A 23,223-nucleotide genomic window follows, 5' to 3' on the forward strand; every position below is an offset into this window, starting at 1 on the left:
TGTGAAGTCAGGAACCACGCCTTGCTCATTGCTGTACATCAGGAAAGACCCAGGGCCGGCTTGGTTGGGTGAAAAGTGGTGCTCCTTGATTGCAAGTCCATTTCCCACATCAGTGGGAAGTGAAGTATGGTTCTCAGTGCCTGCATCCACCTGTCCTTCCCCATCTCCCAAAACACTCATGAGAATGTTAGAAATCAGGAAGAAGCCGTGCCTGATGGACACTGCAGAATGTGGAGGCTGTTTCCCGTGGAAGCTAGTATCCCGTTTGTCCCGCAGACACTGATCCCTGAATGAGCTGCCCTCATCCATGTCTTCCTGGCCTCTGTCTTGGGCACCTCCAGGCTTTCCCAGGGCTCAAGAGACCTGCCAGCAGCCCTGAGCCTTGGCTGTGTGCTTGGCTCCCTGGGTTGCCCCAGAGCCTGCTAATTCCTGTTGCAGCCCACTGGCCTGACAAAGCAGAGGGCAGAGGCTCCTTCCTTGTGCAAAGCCCACTTTTCTCAGCCTGTCACCATCTTCACTTTCTGGCTTCAGGCCTTCCTGACCTGGCCAGAAAGAAGCGTTGGGTCCTGGGGAGCCATTGGCATCTCGTGGGCTAGGCTTCTGCCTTATTCAGGAGCCCTCCTTGCTGGCAGGCCCTCCCCAGCCTGGACGAGGAGAGCAGAAGCCCTCTATCAGCTGAGCAGACGTGTATTGAGCCCCATGGGTTGGGTCCCAGGTTGTGCCCTAGGCCCAGGGATTTCGGGATGAATGGGGTACAGTCCTCGGCCCAGTGAAGCCATCTCCAGCAGAGGGTCCAGGCCCTTAAGCAGCTCTGCTCTGCAAAATGCCCAGACCTGAAGACTCTCAGGGGGGGCCCAGAAAAAGAAGCAGTGACTTCTGCACAGAGTGTAGGATGAGGGGAGACTTCAAGGAGGGGCTGTTTGAGCTGGGCCTTCCATTAAGGTGTGGAGGGTTTGGGCTGGTGGGGAGGATGTGAAGGAAAGGCCTGTGCATCGACCACCGCTGTGAGTCAGAGGACAAGGGTGAGTCCTGGAGCAGGGGTCAGGCCTCTGGGGGGTGACCCCTGCCATTACCCTAACCCAGCTCCCTTGCCTTCCCTCCTAGGCACCAACTTCACCCTGCGTGAGCTGGGGCTGGGGGAGGTGACACCCCCGCATGGGACGCTGTACCGCACGGACATCGGCCTGCCCCACTGCGGCTACTCCCTGGGCGCCGGCTCTGACGCCGAGCTGGAGGCGGACACCGCGCTGTCCCCCGAGCACCCCGTGCGGCTGTGGGGCCGTAGCACGCGGTCGGGACGCAGCTCCTGTTTGTCCAGCCGGGCCAACTCCAACCTCACGCTCACCGACACGGAGCACGAGAACACGGAGCCTGGTGAGTGGCCCCGCCAGCCCGCGCCGTGAGCTGGGGCTTCCAGGCCGCGGGGTTTAATCACAGTGCTGATTTTCCGCTCCATTACCTGGGGGCACTGGTGAAGGCGGTGGAAAATTGCCTTGCTCTCAGTGGTCAGAAGGCAGAACCTCTCGCCAGAGTCACATGAAATACTCCCACCCACGGGTGACAGGCCAGAGACGGGTCGCAGCTCTTTTCTTCCAGATGAGGGGGTGCCTAAGGGACAGGATTATGGCTTACAGGCTGCCTGTGGGTGGAGCGGAGGGGCCAGAGGGCAGTGTAACCCACCCCCTACCGCCCACCTTCTGTGGCCTCAGCCGTGCCCCCCGCCCAGAACTCTGCTCACAAGCCTGCAGCCACCCTGGGCACTCGCCGTGGGCGCTGCCGCACCCCAGGGTCTTCTGCTGATGGGAGGGTGGCTTTTGCACAAGAGCTATCGTGTTGGAGTAGCTTAAAACTCCCATCTCTCCCCCAGCTTTCCCATGATCTCATCTGCAGATCTTAGGAAGTGCTGGCTCTGGACTCTAGTCCACTCTCATCTCCGCAGCCCTGTTCCAAGGCCAGAGAAATGCTGAGGGAGAAAGAGATGACAGCTTGTTCGCGCGCCTCCTTGGTGCGGGGGAAGGAAAGGGAGCCAGGTTTCAGGCTGTTCTGCCTCTCTCTGGAGCCTTGTTTGGTCTCGGAGGGATTCCGAGTTGAACGCAGGCCTGCAGCGGGCCACCGAAGCGAGCTCTCTTTCTGCGATGCCTCGTGCTCTTGGGTCTCTGGGCAAAAGAGGTCCCCACGGAGGAGGAGGCTCCTGCTGGACTTTTTTTTTTTTTCTCAGAAGTGCAGGGAGGGGTTCTGCTGGCCCCTGCCACACCAAACGTGGGAGGGGGGACGTGGGGAGGGCAAGCTGAGTGAGAACGGGAAGAGCCAAGCTGCAAACCGGCGCCCCCTACTGGTTTCCAGCTCTAAACGCAGCATCCTGTGTGATTCCTGCCCAGGATTTGGGGGGAATTGGGGAGCCAGGGTGGGGAGAGGGTGGACACCGGGTCAGCGGTGGAGGCTTAGGTGGGTTCGCCTCTAACAAGGATGCTCCAGTGAGTTATATGTCCCAGGTGTGGGGTCGTGCAGGAGTCTAGGTAAGGATACCGTCCAGTGGAGAGATGTGATCTCCAAAAAGAGTCAAGAGCAGCAGGGTTGCAAATCCTTGTTCTACCCCTGCTGCTGGAGAACTCGGGCTGTTTCCTCGGGACCCTGTGCACCGGGTTTAACAGATGGGGGCAGCAGCAGGTGATGGGCCCCAACTTGGTAGTTTCACCCTCCCTTGACACTCCACCAGCCCTCTCTGCGCTGGGGAGCCGTCCACACCCTTATCCTCTTCCCCACTGAGGCCCAAGCCCAGCCAGAAACCCTCCTCTCTCTTCCTGACTACGCACTGGATTTGATGTGTGAGGCCGGTACAGAGAAAGTGGTGTCCGACCAGGAGGCAGGCAGCCTCAGGTCCATCACTGACCTGGAGTGTAGCATTGGATAAGTTAGATCCTTTCTCACTATAGATGAGGACCTCAGTTTCCTCATCTGTAAAATAAGCAGTTTTAATGAAATCAGCATTCCGAGAATGTTAATATTTCTTAGATTGAAGGTGGGGGTGGGTAAAAGGGAGTGCTCTGTGGTCAAATAGTGTAGGAAACATTAAGTTCAAGGAATTTGAACCAGTTTCCTTACTGCAGGACTTCTCAGAACCTTTAACATGTTATTAATCATGCTGATGGATATATTAGCAAGCAGCATCCCCCAAATTTACCTTAGAATAAAGAACCCTTTATTCTCAAAAGAGCCAATAAAAGCAGTGTTCCAATGAACACTTGGGGGGAATAAATGAGCCAAATCGCTTGCAGACCCTTTTAGATGTAGGATTCTGTGATTGAAGTCCTCACATTGGAGGTGAAGGTGTATAAGAGGAAAATTATAAACACAATAGTTAATACCTGCTGCTGATTATTAGACCCCTGAGCACAATGCCAAGTGCTTAGCTGTCTGGTCTCATTTACTCATGCTACAGCTTGTTGGAGGAGTGGGCAGCCTGTGGACAAGGTCCACATGGAGGAGGGTCTTGCTAGGGTCTGGCAGCTAAGACTTAGGGAGGGTGGCAGAGACCAGGACAGCCTCTCTGCCCAGGGTAGGTTTTATCATCCCCACTGCACAGAAAGGTTTAAGAAACCTGTGTAGGTCACCTGGCTAGCACGACTTGAATTCGGGCCTGTGTGACTCTTGAAATCTTTACCCTTGTAGCCCTAGTCATAGTGAATTTCCTCTGCAGCAAAGTACTCGGGCTGCTTGTTCAGCGGAAGGTTCTCGCCATGGTGACAAATGATCATTTTTCCATAAAGTCATGACAGAATGAAGTGCACACCACCCACATTGTTGTGTATTCCCTGAGAGCTGAATTGCAGCTGAATTAAGCCTCTGTTGGGTGATAATGACATAATCAACGAGCCTGGAGAGCCTCGGCCTTAGATAGTGGGGACAGGGGCATGGCTTCTTGCTTCCCTGGCCATACCACGCTCGCCTCCCGAACATCCATCCCCACGCAGGGCTGCAGCACTCTAACGCTGTGCTCAGGGAAGGTGGGCAGGCAGATCCAACACCTCCTCCCTTCCAGGCCTGGACTTCCAAACCCACACATCCCTCGAGTGCCCCTGCCCCTGTGCTCTTGCTCCAGGTTGGAAAATTACATTAGTGTCTTTGTTATCTGAAGATCTGAATGACACTGTCGGCCAGGTTGACCTAATTGATGTTAGTGCATGCTCAGTCCATCAGTCATGTCTGACTCTTTGAGATCCCCATGGACTATAGCTCACCAGGCTCCTCTGTCCGTGGGATTAACCAGGCAAAGATACTGGAGTGGGTTCCGTTTTCTCCTCCAGGGGATCTTCCTGACCCAGGGATCGAACCCACATCTTGTGCATCTCTAGCATCGGCAGGCTCTGTTGTACTGGAGTTTAAATAATGACAGTGGCTTATGCTGAATGTGAATGAGCCATAGGAGTGACTCCCCTTTATCCCCTGAAGAGGTTGATGACATTCTCGTCAACCTCAATTACAGCCAAGGACTGGGGTTCAGAGGGGAACGGCGAGCTGCAGGCGTGTGTCTAGCAGAGCTGGAGCCCCCAGGCTCTTCGCAGGAGTCTCTGTTCTTTCGAGGCTGCGCTCCTCTTGTTCCTGGCCCTCCTGCTCTCACTTCTTTCCCCAGTGCTCTCCTCTCCTTCTCTCTCTCTCATCCTCCTGGTCCCAGTTTTCTCCTTTATCTGTGATGAGAAGTCTGATCTTAGCATCAGAACAGAGCTTGACTCCACTGGACCTGTTGGCCGACACATCTCAGTGTGGCCAGTTTTCAGGGGCAGAAGGAGGCCAAACTGAGGGCCTACCATGTGCCGAGACACTGCACATGGGCCATTGCCTTCAACCCTCATGAAACAGCATGGCATTCCCATTTCCCAGATGGGAAAACTGAAGTTCCCAGGAGGTCTACTGACTTGGCTGGAGATTGTTCAGCCGGTAATTCAGCAGGTGGGCCAAGCCTGGGTTTGAACTCAGGTCTCTCTGCCGCTATAGGCTAAACCTTCTGCCCACCTCTACTTGAATCAGCAACTGAGGACATCAAAGCATGACCCCTAGCAACGTCCAGCCACGGGAACATTGACTGCCTCCACACCCAGCCTTGCATTAGTCAATAGTAATTGTCAACAGTATTGATAGTGGTGGAGGCTTTTGCTGAGGCCATGGTGAAGCTGCAGGCAGCTGCCATCAATAATAACTTTTATGGGGTCCATTAAAGCCAATTTCTGCCCCTGAAGGTTAATGTCAGCAGCTTTTATGTCACTGCTTAATATCCAAAATAAATACAGAATTGACTGGGTAATGTAAACACAAATCTCTCCCCTCAGGGCTGTCAGGTGGAACCAGCCCTCAGGCCTCCCCCCTGCTGAGCTGGGCCACAGCAAAGAGGAGCTGGCATCATGCCAGGGCACACAGTTGGCATTCCATAAATGTTTTTTTAGAAAGCAGAGGTTGCATTTGCGCTCCAACCACAGGCTCAGGTGGATGCAGTGCCTCTTTAGCAGCTTCATCCTGTGATTTGTTCTGTGGCTGGGCTGAGCTCCTTCCGTGGACCAGGCATCGTTCTAGAAGCGGGAATCTTGGCAAATAGCCAAGAGGGGAGATAGAGCTGTGACAGCTTTTCCGCTCTGTCTGTCGCGGGCAGGGTGGAAAAGATGCAGTCTCGGCATCTAGTGAGGAGCCTTGGTCCCAGGTCTGAAACCTTGAGCACGTCACCTCACCTCCCTACCCAACAGCTCCCGCATTTCTAAAACTGTGTGCCAGTAGCCACGTGGGGCCAGAAGAAGGGAAACGGGGAGTTAGGGTTTAGCAGGTACCGAGTTTCAGTTTGGGATGGTGGGATAGTTCTGGTTACACAGCAAAGTGAGTGCACTCAATGCCGCCGTTACCGTATGCTTAAAGATGGTTGAAAGAGTTACCTGTGTTTTACCACAGTAATAAAAAGTACAAAAACAGCATGCCATCTTTCTTCCTTGTATTGCTGTGAGCCTGCACCACAGCTTTGGCAAAGCAGCTGGTCTGTGCTGGTCCTTAATGTCTGCTCGCTATTAATGTTCATTGTTGAAAGAGCTGTGGGATGACTGCGGAAGGAGCCGTTCACTCTGCCCTGTGGGTCCAAAGGCTCTTTCCTCCATCCCACCCACACAATGCACCTGGGCTTGCAGGCCAGCCGAGCAGGATTGCGCTGAAGGTGAGGGTTCTGAGCAAGATGATCCCAGTGGAGTCAATTGCTCGAGCAGGGCTTGGAGGCATAAAGAGGCATGGTGGGCCTGGGACATAGTAAGAATTTACTCCTAGCTCTAATCCCAGAGGCAAAGTGATAAATACACATGGAAAGGAAACAATGAAACAGAGTCACAGTTACCCCCCAAATTATCAAGCAGCCTGGGTGTCAAAAGGGAAATTACTGGTTAACCCAATTAGGCGGCCAAACTGCTTATTGAGAGTCAGTAGATTAGGTGAGCATCTTCAAGCTCGATGAGAAAGCTCATTACCAGTTTAACTCCATTTATCCTCTGCCCTCCCTGGCCCAGTGCTCATGAGACTTCGTTTTTAAAATCTTGTAAGAATAGCTATCACTAATTCCCTAGAGTACTGCAGCTACCCAGCCATGATACACAAGGCTTCCTTTTCTAGGACAGAAAACTGGGTTCCTTCACTGGGGTAGAGATTACATCCCTATATTTGACTACCCTTCTGCCCACAAGCAGCCTGCACTCCACCCTAGAAAACAGGTGCCCAGAAACGAGGGTCACTTACTGCACAGTTACCCACGTAACAAGGACTGCAAGCCCCCAAGTTCCAAACAGGATTGAGAAGGGCCTGCAAGAATCAAAGCATCTGGGAATCTGGGAGCTAGAAGGGACACGGAGACACCTAGTCCATTGATTCTTAACTTTATTTCCCCATTTCCTAGCCAAGAAAGCTAAGACTCAGAGAGGTTAGGTGACCTGCTGAAGGTTGCACAGCTGCTGCTGCTGAGGCTAAGTAAGTCAACTTCAGTCGTGTCCGACTCTGTGCGACCCCATAGATGGCAGCCCACCAGGCTCCCCTGTCCCTGGGATTCTCCAGGCAAGAACACTGGAGTGGGTTGCCATTTCCTTCTCCAACGCATGAAAGTGAAGAGTGAAAGTGAAGTCGCTCAGTCATGTCTGCCTCTTCGTGACCCCATGGACTGCAGCCTACCAGGCTCCTCCATCCATAGGATTTTCCAGGCAAGAGTACTGGAGTGAGGTGCCATCGCCTTCTCCGGTTGCACAGCTAGTAAACGGCAAAACCAGGGTTTGAGTCCACACCTGTCTCACACCACTGCCCATCATCTTTCCTGACCACCATCCTCTCCTACTTGTTCTGTTTTATAGAAACAGAATACCCAGGTCTCCCACATTGAGGTGGATTCTTTACCATCTGAGCCACCAGGGAAGCCCATGTTTCCATTAGCTCAATGCTGTTAATAATAATATACATAATCTTGGAGATGAATCTAGCTGTATCCAGAACATAAACTTCCTTCTTTGTCAGTGTTAGTAACTGCCAAAAATTAAATTGAATCCCTAACCTGTTAGAGCTAATCAGGGCCTAGAGATCATCATATGGTGAGGGGGTGGGGGAGGATGCTGCGGGGGAGGGAAGGAAGCTGGCGATGAGGCTGCTTGGAGGAAAGGCATCTGGGCGGAGGACAGGGCAGGTACCAGGGTCCGGAGGCAAGGAGGCCAGTGTGGCCAGAGCGCAGAGGAGGTCAGACAGGGGAGGTGAGGCGGGGCGCGAGCAGGTCGCTGCGTGGGGAGTCACAGGAGCCTCCGAGCGGAGTGGCAGGGTCATTCTGGAAAAAGTGTGGAGCGTCGGAGCAGGAGGCTACTGCAGGAGTCCAGGAGAGAGGATGGGAGCTTGGGTCGGGGCATGGAGGCTGTGGGGAGGGGTTGTGAGCCTGGTCAGGGGGCCCCACTGCCCTGTCCTGGTCCGCTGCAGAGCCTCGTAAGCAGAGAGGAAGACCGCCATTTCTTAAGTCCGGTGGCGGAAATGGGGTCCCGGTACTCTCGGTGTGCGGAGGGCTCACACCTGGTCCTCCTGGCCTCACAGCTCCTTCATCCCGGCTGCAGGGTCCCTGAGCACTGGCCGGCCCCACGCCGCTCCCCACTTCCTCGCGGCCTCGGTCACCGAGCTCACCCCTTGTCCCAGCCTCACCCTGTACTCCCTGCATCCTGACCGCCCGACTCCTGCTCCCAGCCTCGCCGTGCCGCCCACGGGGGGCTCTTTGCCTCATCTTTTTTTGGATCATCTTGGCTTCAGTGTGTCCCTGATTCCAGCCCTTCTGCCCAGCTGCCTCACACTGCCTTGGTCAAGTCAGCCTGGGGCCTCCTCGCCACAGCACCACCTCTGATGGATTTTCTGTGATCTCGGAGCTGGTATCCGACAGACACTAATGTGGCTGTTCTTGTGAGTTCCTTGGGAGAGGACTTGAAATACACCCCAAATTTATTCCCCTCGGTGTACTCTGCAGCGCTCCCTGGTGGGCAGTATGTGCTAATACACGTGCGCCCTGCTTCTGAACTGGCAGGCGGGGAAGAGACAAAGCTACTGTAAATTAAGATAGATTGCATTCTTGAAACTAGGTTAAGGCTCACTGTGTGTGCAGAGAGGTACAGTAAGCCAGAGTTTTGCTTTTGATTTGAGCCAACGTGACTTTCAATTCCTGTGGAAGCAATGATGTGCACAATGACAAAGTTCCTACCAAAAGACATTTATTTGCAAAGCACTATTTCCTATTGTAAGCTCAGCTTTGTCCAAGGAGAGTGGCTCTTGGTCTGTTTCAGCTTCATATAACCCCGGATGATCTCAGGGAGGAAAGGGAGTAACCAATGCTGGGAAAAGAGCTTTCTGCCCACAGGAGCCTAATTCACTCTGGGTTGTGTGGAATCCAGGGATGAATCTAGTTTCAGGTTTAGACTCTTGTCACCGGGCCCAGGGTGACCTTGAGCAACTTACCTCTCCTCTCTGGGCGTCAGTTTCTTCACCAGCCCAAGGGAGTCATTGGACTCTCAGGCAGTAAGATAACTGGGAAGGAGAATGGGCTTTGGAGTCGGTCTCAGGATCCCAGTTCAGCCACTCAGGAACTGGATGATGTTGTGCAAGTGATTGAATCTTACTGAGCCTCAGTTGCTTCACCTGTAACGTGGGCATGAATACCTCCCAACGTTTTAATGCGCACAAAAGATGTGTGCACGTGAAAGGTGAAGGGCTTCCATTTCCCACCTGTGGACCAAGCCTGACCCTGAAATCAGTGGTGCATCTCAGCACCGTCATTTAAAATCATAATCATAAATGGATGGGAGAGGAGCGGAACAGAGTACATCAAACATAGTGAAGTCAGTATTATTTTGTGAATTTTTATTTTAGTTATACTTTACACACAGCACCTGTACTAGGTCATCATGTATAATGTATTTCTTACTCTGTAATTCAGTAAAAAAAATAATAATTATAAGTTTAAAAGATGATACTTGGCACACACCAGGACCTGATGAATGTGAATTCCTTTCCTTCAAACCCCTCAGCTTGAAGATTCCGTGATTCCTGATGTCGTGTGTGCATGCATGCTGAGTCACTTCAGTCGTGTCTGGCTCTTTGCGACCCGTAGACTGTAGCCCACCAGACTCTTCTGTCCGTGGGATTCTCCAGGCAAGAATACTGGAGTGGGTTGCCATGCCCTCCTGCAGGGGATCTTCCTGACCCAGGGATCAAACCCAGGTCTCCTGCATTGCAGGCAGATTCTTTACCACTAAGTCACCTGGGAAACCCTCATGATGTCATTGTTGTTTAGTTGCTCAACCGTGTCCAACTCTTTTCAACCCAATGGACTGCAGGATACCAGACTTCCTTTCCTTCACCATTTCCTGGAGCTTGCTCAAACGCATGTCCATTGAGTCGATGATGCCATTCAACCATCACATCCTCTGTCCTTCCCTTCTCTTCCTGCCCTCAATCTTTCCCAGCATTAGAGTCTTTTCTAATGAGTTGGCTCTTCACATCAGATGATGTCATAGTCTTACCTAAAAACTATTGGCATAGTACTTCTAGGGCTCTCCTATGGAGAATAAGCGTGTATTTGGGCAGGGCCCCGTGATTCAGTTGAAAGAAGCTGGGCTCTGGGATCAGATGGAGTTGGCCGTCTCGCCCCCTCCTCCCCCAGCTTCCTCTTATGTGAATGGCTGTGGTGGTGACTGATAAGCCTTTGGGTAGCTAGGATCAGCAGGAAAAGCACCCCAAACAGGATGAGCTGACTTAGAAGGATATAGGAGCCTGCTGCTGCTAAGTCGCTTCAGTCGTGTCCAACTCCATGCTACCCCATAGATGGCAGCCCATCAGGCTCCCCTGTCCCTGGGATTCTCCAGGCAAGAACACTGGATTGGGTTGCCATTTCCTTCTCCAATGCATGGAAGTGAAAAGTGAAAGTGAAGTCGCTCAGTCGTGTTCGACTCTCAGCGACCCCATGGACTGCAGCCTACCAGGCTCCTCCGTCCATGGGATTTTCCAAGCAAGAGTACTGGAGTGGGGTGCCACTGCCTTCTCCTAGAAGGGTCATAATCTGGGTTCACATAACCTGCTGAATCTCTTCATCAGTGCAAAGGTGACTTCTACTGACTACTTTATTGTGTGGATATACATTAAAATAAGCTTAGCGAGGTTAAGCCCCTAGAATAGTGCCTGGTGCATCGGTAGTGATATATAAGCATACAGTGTTGTTATCATCATTCCTACAGCATTTTGTGATTTACAGAGCATTTTCACATTTTGTTTAAAATTTGCAACAGCCTTTGAGGTAGATGTATCTCATCACTGTGTGAAAGCTCTCTGAGATCATACAGCTGGAAAGTGGCAGAGATGAGATTCAACCCCAGGTCTCTCAGACCCTATACCCACGTGCTGCTGTTCACAACCACAGGCACACCTCAGAGATACTGTGGGTTTGGTTCCAGACCACTGCAGTAAGATAATACTGAGATAATGCAACTCACCTTTTTTTTTTTTTTTTGGCTTTCCAGTGCATCTAAAAGGTATGTTTATGCTACACTGTAGCCTATTAGGTGTGTAATAGCATTATGTTGAAAAAAAATGTATATACATACTTTAAATTAAAAAAAAACTTTGTAGCTAACAAATGCTATCATCTGACAGTGCAGGACTGCCACAACCCTGCCACACACAAAAAAATAAATATGTCTGGGAAGGGCAATAAAATGAGGAGTGCCCAAACATATGGCAGCTGGTCAGCCTGTCTTTCTGCCAAAGATAACTCCCCAGTTGCCAAGGTCAAGTGTGAAAAGACTCTAGCAGCCCTGATTTTCCTCAGACCAGTATCTCCCAGTCAGCTCCGTGGGAAGGATCTCAGCCCAGGCTTTCTGTTCTGGAAGAAACTTCCCTTCGGAGGAATATTCAAAACACCAAAGAGGGCTTTTCTTTCCACCACCATTTAGCAGCCTGGCTTCCTAAATGAGTGTGTGGCTCTTCGCTTTGTAGGCTCTTTACTGCAAACAAATCGCTCTCCAGAATGTGCTTCCAAGAAGGAAATAATCGTATGGAACAAACCAGATTCAAAGTGTGTTGTCAACAAAGGGCAATTGTGTGCCGGTCCAGCTGCTGGAAGAATGGCCGAGGAGGGAAAGAGCAGCCCTCATGCATGTGAAGTGGGCTGTGAAAAAGCTGAGGAGGCTCTGCAAACGGGAACCAAATGGCTAAGCATTGCAGGCAGATTCTCCGCCAAATGAGCCACCGGGGAAGTCCCAAGTCAGAAGTCAGCCTGGGCCAAGCAAGGCTCCTTGAGCATCTCCCTCCCTGTGGCCCCACATGGGAGGAAAAGGAGAGAAGCTGCTTAAGCCTAAAGGATTTACCCTTCCTACCTGCATCCACCGCTTGCGGTCATTTATTATCTCAGCCCTAGAGCTAGTGCTAAAAGATGCATTTTAGTTGGAGAAAATGTCATGTCATTCCCCCCCCGCCCCGTCCCCCGCTAGATCTAGCAAGCTCTTCAAGTGTCTGTGCTGGCATTTGGCTGTTCTTCTTCACGCTTAGGAAATGCGTCAGAGCTCACGACGCCATGAATACCTGACATTTCATCAGTTATCACGTGGCTTTCTCTGGTCCAGGGCACCTGACCCCACACCCTGTCTTTGAACCCTGATAGTGGACCTTCGAACTTGGAGCCTGTGTCATAGGGTTTAAGGCTCTGTGAGTCACTGGAAGGACTCACGGGGCTCAGCACAAAGTGAGACTTGTGGCTAAGATTTACTGCAAGAAACGAGTAAACAGCAAACCAGCAAGGGGGAACGATGCACAGGGCGGAATCAGGGGAGACCAGACTCGAGCTCCCAGTGGTCCTCTCCTAGCAGGGTCGTTCAGGACATGCTCAGTTCCTTCAGTAGGGAGCTGCGCTGTCCCCCAGGGAAGCTCAAGAGGGACCCCTGGTCAGATTTTTATCAGGGGCTGGGTCACATAGACACCCTCTGCCTACCATGGGCCAAAATGCCAGTCTCTCAGAGGGAAGCAGGTATTTAGCATAAACCTCATTATTTGTCTGCACAGGCTAGGCACAGTCAGCCACCCTCCTCATTTAGAGATTTTATATCAGGCAAGAATTGTTACAGCCAAGTTCCCAGATGCCGGCCAAGAGCCAGCCCGGCAAGCAGACCTCTCTAAGGAGCTCGGGCTGCTGTGTTGACTCCTCTGCACAAGCCTCTTGTCCTCCCCTTCTATTTCTTAGTGAGTAACCCTGAGTGCCCACCCAGCGTAATGTATACATACCTCTCAGGTCAGCTGTGCAGACCTTTCTCTACTCTTTATCTTTCAGGTGGTAACCGTGATTATAAACATTCTGGATAAGAAATGGCTTGATAAATAAAGCTCACTGTTGGTACTGGTGATGAAACCAGAGGGAAAAAAAATGATGGATCTTAGGAAAAAGGCAAGCACGTTGAATAATCTGACAGCAGGGCACCGCTGCTTGGTCTATAGCTCTGTGGATGGTCTGGGGCGGGGGTAGGGAGGTTGTGAAGCTGAGTGACGGGACAGGTGCTGTGGAGGTGTGTCTCCTTTCAGTAGCACGTGGCAGGCAGTGTGTCAGTGTTGCGCGAACACTGAGGTGAAGCAGGCATGCTCCCTGGCTGCTGGGGTTTTTGGTGTAGAGAAGAAAGACACACAAGCTAGGCAGTGTCCTGCAGAATGTCATGTGAGTGCCATCAGTGACCCGAGGTGGCCAGCAGGCAGAGAACCAGCAGAAGAAACCTGGCCCTGCTGAGGCAGCTGAATAAGGTGATTTGTAAGACCTGTGGCTCTGAGCGCCCATCCAGGGGGGGCTGGGCCAGGACCACAGGAAGAACGTCCGTCACGACGGCATCTCATGCCAACCAGTCCTAGAATGCACTGCTCAAGAGTTCCAGTGGCAAAAGGCAGCTTGAAGGCTGTGGGTCCAGTGTGCCTGTGTGATACAGAAAGTAGGTGAGGGGAGAAACCTTTACCTGTGGGTAGGGGTGAAAAAATCCCAGGATCCCTCTGCTAGGGCAGGACAACACCCAAGTCCCTCCTGTGCCTTGCAGCCAGAGACGACCAGGAGCTCACCTACAGTTGAACCAAGATGAGTTTGTTGACTCTCTGCCGCAGTGGAGGACACTCACCCTGGGGGGTTCATTGGGTGTCTCAGTAAGGGGTGTCTGAAAGGAAGTACAGGATGTGGCCTTGTACTGGGTGATTTGGGGACAGGTGGGTTCAAGGCAGCAGGGAGCTTTGCTGTGGATACTGTCAGAAAGCAGGGGTGAGTCTGTGCCTGAGTATCTTAGTAAGCCGTATGTATACAGAAGCCAGGAAGAATGAAGTGAGGTCACAGTTGCATTTGGAAAAGCAGCAGCGGTTACCTTAGCCGGGATTGGGCAGGCTTCTTTGGGTCATATTGTGGTTTGGACCACTTTTTTATTTTTGTCTAAGTTCAGACATGATCGCAGAGTGGCCTTGCCTTTGTCCAGGCCCAGCTGAACAGTTGCTTGTCTGAAGTTGGCGTGTGAAATTGTCTATATTCATCATTAGAAAGCTACTGCCTAGCTCTGAGGGCCAGGCAGTCCTGGCTGTTAGGAACTGTTTCTGTCTTCCTCATCCCAAGACCCACTGTCCCAGGATGCAGCTGGTTCTCAAGGCCCTTCAGTGGGCTGTCCCACGATAAATCTCAGCACCCAGGGAAAATAGTAATGGAAATTACTTATTTAATAAGAAGTACTATTATATTGGGCCTCCCCAGGTGGCTCCGTGGTAAAGAATCCACCTGCTAATGAAGAAAATACAGGTTTGACCCTGGGTTGGGAAGATCCCCTGGAGGAGAAAATGGCAACCCACTCCAGTATTCTTGCCTGGAAAATCCCACAGACAAAGGAGTCTGGCGGGCTGTAGTCCATGGGGTTGCAAAAGAGTCAGGCACAACTAAACAACGACTATATTACCTAATTACTATCAAATAATTACTTACTTGGTAGTATATGGTACTCAATAAATAATAAAAATTATTTATTGAATATTTATTATAAGCCAGGAAGTAGATGATCCTCTTTAAATATACTTAGTTTCATCCTTGTTTCATCCTCTTGCTATCTTGGCAGGATTGGTATTTTGGCTTTTGGTAGATAAGGAAATTCGAGAAGGCAATGGCACCCCACTCCAGTACTCTCGCCTGGAAAATCCCATGGGCGGAGGAGCCTGGTTAGGCTGCAGTCCATGGGGTTGCTAAGAGTCGGACACGACTGAGCAACTTCACTTTCACTTTTCACTTTCATGCATTGGAGAAGGAAATGGGAACCCACTCCAGGTTTTTGCCTGGAGAATCTCAGGGACGGGGGAGCCTGGTGGGCTGCCGTCTATGGGTCTCACAGAGTCGGACACAACTGAAGTGACTTAGCAGCAGCAGCAGATAAGGAAATAGAGGCTCTGATAAGTAAAGTGACTTCCTGAGGACCATCTACCTAAGAAGTGGTGGAGAAAATTCACATACAGATCTGCGCGACTCCGAAACCTGTGTTTTCTCTCTGCCATGGGGTGTCTTTGACATGTAGGGATGTGTGGGCACTGACAGGGATGGTTTGCCAAGCTGCAGCTGAGACCAGTGTTGGTCCAGAGAGTGTGACTGAGAGTATCTGAGAGTATCTCTGAAACAGGTCTGAAATGTCCTCACAGACGGGGAGTTTGGGCGACCCCTGAAATGTCCCAGGTCACAGACTCCCAGACCCTGGCAGAGTGTGGTGGTCCCCAGGAGCAGCACTCACAGCATCAGCTCAGGAAACCCATCCTGCCATCCCCAGAGGGGAAAGGGGGGCTGAAGCTATTTTTCATTCCTGAACAGTTGGCTGATCCATAAGAAAAAGAGCTGCCCATTACTGATTAAGTTTGTTTTCCACCATGACAATGTCTTAATGAAACTTAGCATCTTCAGCTCAAAAACTGGGGGGAAACTTTTAAGTCAGTGATGGCTAACCTTGCCGTCCTCTTCAGAGTTCATCACCGTTTAACAGCTTGGGGACAGGCGTGGCAGGAATTGGAAAACCTGTTGACATTGGTCCCTTAGCCAGAAGCATCATTCTTCTTTCAGTGGTCTATTTTGTATTGATCCAAAAACCTTTTCTCAGAACTACGTATCTCTAGGCAAGACTGTGGTTTATTTATCTATCTCAGTGTAACTGGGACCTGGCATTCGTAACAAGCTGGGCTTCCCAGGTGGTGCTAGTGGTAAAGAACCTGCCTGCCAATGCAGGAGAGCTATGTAAGAGATGCACGTTCAGTCCCTGGGTTGAGAAGGTTCCCTGGAGGAGGGCATGGCAACCCAGTCCAGTATCCTTGCCTGGGAAATCCCCCGGACTGAGGAGCCTGGTGGGCTACAGTCCATGGGGTCCCAGAGTGCCTGCAGACCAGAAGGAGCAGGCAGAAGAGTGTCACTAAGGCTTACTGGATCCTGTGTTAGTTTGCTAGTGTTGCTGCAAAAATTACCGCAAGCTGAGTGCCTTAAAGCGATCGGAATGTACTGTCTCACAGTTCCAGAAGGCTGAAAGCGTGTTCCCTCTGCAGCCTGCAGGGGGATGCTCCTCTGTCTCTTCTGGTTTCCAGTGGGCTGCTGTCAGCCCCCGGCTTGCCTGGCTTATGCAGCACACTCCAGTCTCTGCCTTCGTTGTCCGTGGCAGTGTCTGCGTGTGTCTCTGTCTTCAGCGGCCGTCTTCACATCAGAGCACCAGTCATACTGAGCCAGCGGCCCATCCTACTCCAATCTGACCTCATCTTAACTAATTACATCGAATACAGCCCTATTCCACACGAGGTCCACGTTCTGAGGCTGAGGTACCGGTACTGGGGGTTAGGACACTCTCAGTCTTCTTGAGCTGCTGTAACAAAAATACCATCCACTGGGAGGCCTAAACGGCAAGCATTTATTTCTCACCATTCTAGAAGCTGGAAGTCCAAGATCAAAGTGTCTGCAGATTTGGTGTCTAGGGGGACCCACTCCTGCTGTTTTCACACGGCAGAAGGGGTGAGGGGGCTCTTTGGGGGTCTCTTTTACGAGGGGGCTCCACTTTCAAGACCTGATTAGCTCTTGGAGACCTCACCTCCTAATGCCATCACCCTTGGGGGTTAGAATTTTATCATATGAATTGGGGGTAGAGGGGGCAGAAGCATTCGGTCTGTAGCAGACTTCAGCATACCTTTTTTTTTAATTAATTTTTTTGGGGGGAAGGATAATTGCTTTACAGAATTTTGCTGTTTTCTGTCAAACGTCCACATGAATCAGCCACATCTTTTCAGGGGAAAACACTTCAGTCCATAAGAGATGCCTGTTAGGTTCCAGGCACCATCTGGGGCCCCACCACCCCTCAGCAGCCTGGCTCTTAAGTGAGTCTGCAGCTTCTCAGGGCCCCCAGGAACCATTTTGGTCTGAAGGCTGTGGCAGTTGAGCCTCTCCCCGCTGGACCTCGGGGCCCCCGAGTCCTGCTGCGGTGCCCCCTTCCTCTCCCTGGTGTGCGCCACCTCACGGCCAAGGGATCGTCAGATCAGGGCACCGGGTCTTAGGGCTGCTTCCGAGTGAGTGATGGATGAGACCGTGTGGGAGACCCTGTGGCCTTGCCTGTAACGACAAGGGGTGTGAGTACACACACGTGGCTGTGTGCAAGGACTGAACATGCAAGGCCTACTGCTTTCAGTGTGTGGGGTTTAGGGCCGTATGTGTATGTGAGGTTCAAGTGTGAGAGATGCGTACCCATGACCGTGTCGAAGTGTGGCTGCAAGACAAGGTCTGTGTTGTTCTATTGGCAAAGGGTGGGGGCGGGTGGGACAAACGTGTGACAGTGTGGGGATCGTATGAACAAGGATGTGTGGGTCTGGCTGTCCGCAAGGGTGTGTGTGTGTGTGTGTCTGTGCCGGAGTGAGGGAACGGGTGGGGAATTCCACCAAACACCTGTTGTATTTTAGACGCAGGCAACCAGCAGAGGTGAAGTCTTTCTTCCCATGGAAATGGGGAAGAAAGGCTTTTGGGGGGCTTTTATTCGCTTTGGAAAAAAAAGAAAAAGCGGCCTCATCCAGTTAGTGGTTGTTAATTAGGAGCAGGTCCCAGGAAAGCTGCCGTGCAGCAGCACCAATAAATCACTCATTAACTACCCATAGCTGCCCGCCTCCATGCCCGCTTCTCTGCAGCTGGAGCCTCGTCTGCAGCTGGGCCAGGGCCTGGCCACTGTAGGCTCATCAGAATTGGGGTGGGGGTGCTTACTGCTCAGTCCCCCCCATTCTAGGAGCATCCCTGAGGTACACTAGAAGACAGGGCTGAGCCTCCGTTCACTGGCTCATGCATGGACTCAAGTACAAGTCTCTACACATCAGGACCTCCCCATCCCACCCCTTCCAGCCTCATCTCCCACTGTTCGGTGTTGATTTGTGTTCCAGCTTAAGGGCGTCATCATAACAGCCACACACATGCCTGACGGTGGTGTCATTAGGCATCTACCTGGGTCGCTTACAGAAGGGAGCAAGCGTGCAGCCGGGTACACAGGAAATATGTCCTTCCAGACCAGCCCCCCGCAACTTTCTCACCAAAGCAATGGTTTAAAGTACTGAATGCAGCTAACACCGCCATAGGCTTTCCCATAGGAGGTGGGAAAGGGAGTAACTGCTTAGTAGGTATAGAGTTTTGTGGGGTTTTTTTGTAGGGGGGAGGGGTTGATGAAAATGTTCTAGAATAGATAGCAGTAATGTGGCGCTAGTGGTAAAGAACCCACCTGCAAACTTGAGATGAAACTTTGATCCTCGGGTCAGGAAGGTCACCTGGACAAGGAAATGGGAACCCACTCCAGTATCGCTGCCTGGAGAATCCCATGGACAGCGGAGCCTGGTGGGCTACAGTCCATGGGGTCACAAAGAGTCAGACGTGACTGAAGCAGCTTAGCTTACATGCTTTCAATGATGGCACAACATTGGGAATGTATAAAATGCCTCTGAGCTGCACACTTTCAGATGGTTCAAAGGATAAACTGTATATTTTTCTATAATAAAAAGCCAGTCTAGAGCACCTTATTCACCACGCTCTCAGCACACAGTCATTGAGGGCACCTGTAGCATCAGGCCCTAGGGACTCAGAAGTGTTTGGGATTAGGAGAAGCAGATTGACGCTTCCGATTGACGCTTCCTGTTTTAACAGCAAACTGTGTACCCTTAAAACACTGGGAGGTTGCTGTGTTTGCCCCTGCTTTGTAGTGAGCAAACTAGGAATCACAAGGGCAGTGACTTGGCCAAAGTCACAGAGCTCCTAGATAGATATGAACCCAAGTCTAGCTGCTGCAGAGCCATCATATTCCCAGTGCCATGTGCTTCCTCTTCTTCCCAGTTTCAGGCCTGGTGCTCACCATCTAACTTAAGGACAACACAGCCAGAGGCTGGAGAGCCCGTGTGGATGGCAAGCCAGACATTGCCAAGTTCAATTCTCCCCGCTCCACCGTGTTGAGGGCCCTAGCCTCTCTCCTCCTCAGTCCCCCCGGCCCACTCCATCATTAGCACTGCCAGCACGCTGATCTTTCTATTCTGATCAGCTAGCTGCTCCCTGCCAGATGTTTGTATTAGTGCCCCAACCTTCTTCCTAAGCAATAATTTCAGGAACCTGTGACTTTGGAATGACGTTCTTTATGGTTGTGTTTATTTTTGAAAATGTGTAGACTCAATCCCCATCTCACAGCCTCTGCTTTTGTGCTTAGCTGAAATGTGTTGAAAGACTTAGAGATAATTACTGAATATTTTCCTTACATGTAAAAAAGATATTTGCTCTAATGAGGCCATTCTTTAACCTGGTTGGGGTGCAGTGGGGGGAGTGTTAGAATTAGAAGCCTTTGTTTGGTTCAGGAAGCTCAGGAATCCCCATCTCGGAGGCCAAGCCCAGATGTAACCCTGGAAGCATAAAGTTCAAAGACAGCGGGATTATGGACTGGTGCAAAGCTGGGTAAAAATATATCACCATTGCCCTTCCTTCAGACACTGGTGCATTAGCTAGGATCTGCACGTAGTTTCGGTTGGCCTCAGTGCAGAGATACTTCAGAGAGAGGAAGAAAAGGTTAAATCCCTCTTCTAGAACCAAATGGAGATGAAGAACAGTCCACTGGTGTGGGGAAAGAGGGTTATGGGGGTGGTTAGTGTAGGCTATTTTCTTTTGACTCCAGATCTCATATTCTTTTCCTGAGGCTTCTTTGTTCACGCATCCATTCCAGCCTCCATTCATTCATCAGATGTTCACAGAGAACCTGATGCTTCCAGGTCCTGTTTCAGTGATTATAGACAGAAATCTGGGCTTCCCTGGTAGCTCAGCTGGTAAAGAGTCTGCCTGCAACGTGGGAGATCTGGGTTCCATCCCTGGGTCAGGAAGATCCCCTGAAGAAGGAAATGGTGACCCGCTCCAGGAGTCTTGCCTGGAAAATCCCATGGACAGAGGAGCTGGCAGGCTACAGTCCATGGGGTCACAAAGAGTCTCCTGTGACTGAGTGGCTAACACTTTCACTTTCACACTTCCATGATTTCTGTAGCAGTCAAATAGGTTAATTATGTCACAAGAACAAGCAGCCCTAATATCTCAGTGGCTTTGCAGAGTTTATTTCTCACATCACATACTCAGCACATCGGAGGTGTCAGGGAAAAGGGTTTCTCCACAGTCTCTCTCCAGGACCCAGGCATAGGGGCTCTGTGATCTTGTAGCTGCATTGCCTGGAGCAAACAGCCTTTTTGCCTGCTTCTCACAGCCCATAGGCCTGACTTAGTCACATAGCTCCTCTTAACTGCAAGGGAGCAGGGAAGTATATACCTCCCTTGTACCCAGAAAAAGAGAACCAGCTTGGTAAGCACCAGGAGCCCCTACACCACCTAGCATAAGAAGGGCTGGGGTATGGGCACAGTGGAATATCTTCCCTTGAGATGTTTCCATTCAGTAGAAGGGATGAGTGAAGAGACGTAACAGCTCAGGGAAGTCAGGAGAGGGGGGAAAGGATGTGAAATCTGAGAGGCGGGAGATGGGGGTGCTGCCAGGCTGGCCAGGCGGTGCATGGCACATTCACGCGTGCAGGTGTCGTGTGGCTGCTAAAGTGTATCGGGGTGACTAGTGTGCCAGGTGGTAAGCCTAGAGAGGCAGGGCCTTAAGCATCACCTGTCGGTGTCTGAACCTTATTCCGGGGGGGAGGGAAAGCCAGCGAAGGGTTTTACGCAGGGATGCAAGCCACCCTCTATGTGTTTCTGGAAAGATCACCCTAGGTTCCACCTGAAGGTGGAGAGGAAGAGATGGGAGATGGCCCCCAAAGTCAGAGCAGTGGTCGTGGGGACAGAATGGAGAGGTACTTAGGTGGAGGGACCAGTAGAATTTGGTGACTGACTAAATGTGGGCTGTGGAAGAGTAAACGGATGCAGGCCTATATTTGATCGGAGTAGCACCATGGATGAGTGTGGAAATGCTGGAGCACGATTATGGAGAAAGATGAATATGCTGAGTGGTAGACACTGTTGAGTCTGAGATGCCTGTGAACCTCCAAATCAAGATGGCCATGATACACTTGGATGTTTGGGCCTGAAGTGTAGAGAAGAGTCTACCCACCTCTCGGAGCATCTAAGAAATTACAGGTATAGGGGGTAACCTCAGCCAAGAAGAGCTCTTTCCTCCAGGGATCTCACCTTGCACTTCTGTGAGGACCAGAATTGTTTTTCAAATTGTGTTTCCATCTGAGTGCATGCAAGATGGAGTCCTTTCTGGCTGGTCAGCTTCCCAAGACCCAGCTCCTGAGGCTGAGAGAAGTCACTGCTCTCTGCGTTTCTGCAGCTCCCATCGTGGTCTCTGTTCAGTTGCTACCCTTGTTCAGACATCGAGTCCCCAGAGGGCTAGCTAATGCTTATTCATCTGGCCTGGTACCCAGGTGCTTAATCAGTGTTTCTTGAACAAACAAATGAATTAATCAACTGTGGGGCTTCCCTGGCCACTCAAATGGTAAAGAATGTGCTTGCAATGTGGGCGACTCGGGTTTGATCCTTGAGTTGGGAAGATCCCCTGGAGAAGGGCATGGCTACCCACTCCAGTATTCTTTCCTGGAGAATTCCATGGACAGAGGACCCTGGCATGGCGGGCTCTGAGCTTTTGTAGCCCCGCAGTGTGGTCTCTATCAAGCTGCCATCATTGTTGAGTCGCCAAGTCCCCAGAGGGCTAACTCTTGTTCATCTGGCCTGGCACCCAGGTGCTTAATCAGTATTTCTTGAACAAATGAAAGAATTAACCTCCAACCATGCAAAACTGTTGGGTCCCTGGTGGGAACATAAATAGTACTTCCATTTTCCAAAAGCCTTTAATAAATTATAACTCACCAAATTAAAATAAACATTTGTTTATTTTAATAACCAAGTCTCTGGAGGAGTCTCTGGAGGATTTGACACCCTTTCATCTTCAAAGTGCTTTCAAACCAAGAGGTGGCTTCTCTCAAAGGTCTCTCTTTGAAAGTTTTAGCTTGTAAACAGATACAGAAATGTATTAACATTCAGGAGCAAAGATGCCTCCGGCCAGTTTTAAAGAAAATTTTTCCAGGAAAGAAAAGCAAATCTTTGTTTTTTTTTTTGAGTGCCTTCAGGTGTTCCAAGGGTTGCATTAAGGGCTTTCAGTATGTTATTCCCTCCATGCTTTTTATGATGTAGGTACTCTCATTCCTACTTAAGAGATAAGAAAACTGAGGCCAGCGAGATACAGTGATTGGCCCAAGGACACAGAGCTGGTAAGAGGGAGAACTAAGAACCTATCTTAAGTTCTTCTAACTCCAGGACAACTGACCCTTCCTTTGCATCACTGTTTCTCAACTTGGGTCTGCAGATTACCTGTAGTAGATACACACAAGGTGTAGATTCTGGGTTCCCACACCACACTTACTGGATGAAACTCTGGAGAGAGAGGCTTGACATCTGTATTTTACTTTTATAAACATGAATTTTTTATTAATCTATTTTTGTAACTGAAGTACAGTTTACAATGTGATGTTAGTTTCAGGTATACAGCAAAGTGGGGAATCTGCATTTTAAATAAACTTCCCAGGTGCTTCTTATGCACCCTGAGATTTGATAACCTACATTTTATCCCCGTAGTGGGAGTCTAAAACTTAGATTTTTGCCTAAAGGGATGAGCAGGAAAAAAAGGAGAACTCTAGGCCCTGAGCACCACGTGCCTTTCACCGAGCTTGGCAGCGCTGGCCTCCCACACACCAAGTGTGGCAACATCTCCCCCCACCCCACCCTTCCATCCCCGCCTTCCCAGGCTGCACTGGCTGAGATGGAAAGCTTTCTCTGTTCCCTTGCTTTTCATGGCAAGCTTGGGTTGATGTTTTTTCTCTGCTCCATATGGATTTTGCAATTAACTCACTAGAAAAGTAAATCACAGGATGCCTGGAATAATAAGTGCAGTGAATACTAGGTCCCAGCCAAGGAGTCTGGGACCGGATCCAGCGCATGACGAAGGTTGCTGGGTTGGTGCAGGAAGGAGGCAGGAGGCAAGAGGCGGGCAGGTCCTCAAGGCTGCACAAAGGCAGCAGATGGAGAAGGAGAGGGGACCACTGCTGGTTGAGATCGAGCACCTTTTGTACATGTTCAACATATTGCTCAGAGTTTTACATTCTTCATTTCACCAATTCCACACAGCTCTTTTTGGTCAATATTACTGTTCCT

The 23,223-nt window shown here is 50.7% G+C and overlaps 1 protein-coding gene across 4 annotated transcripts in view; it reads left to right on the forward strand.

Annotated features, from left to right (window-relative positions):
* TENM4 (teneurin transmembrane protein 4) overlaps positions 1-23,223 on the forward strand; it is an 844,684-nt gene that overhangs the window by 408,165 nt on the left and 413,296 nt on the right. For all 4 annotated transcript variants that reach the window (XM_069564905.1, XM_069564907.1, XM_069564908.1 and 1 more), the window contains one exon: positions 1,105-1,374. In XM_069564905.1, coding sequence (XP_069421006.1) covers positions 1,105-1,374 — 270 coding nt within the window. The remainder of the gene's footprint in view (positions 1-1,104; positions 1,375-23,223) is intronic.

Source organism: Ovis canadensis, chromosome 21 (assembly GCF_042477335.2).
Source record: "Ovis canadensis isolate MfBH-ARS-UI-01 breed Bighorn chromosome 21, ARS-UI_OviCan_v2, whole genome shotgun sequence".
Lineage (NCBI taxonomy): Eukaryota > Metazoa > Chordata > Mammalia > Artiodactyla > Bovidae > Ovis > Ovis canadensis.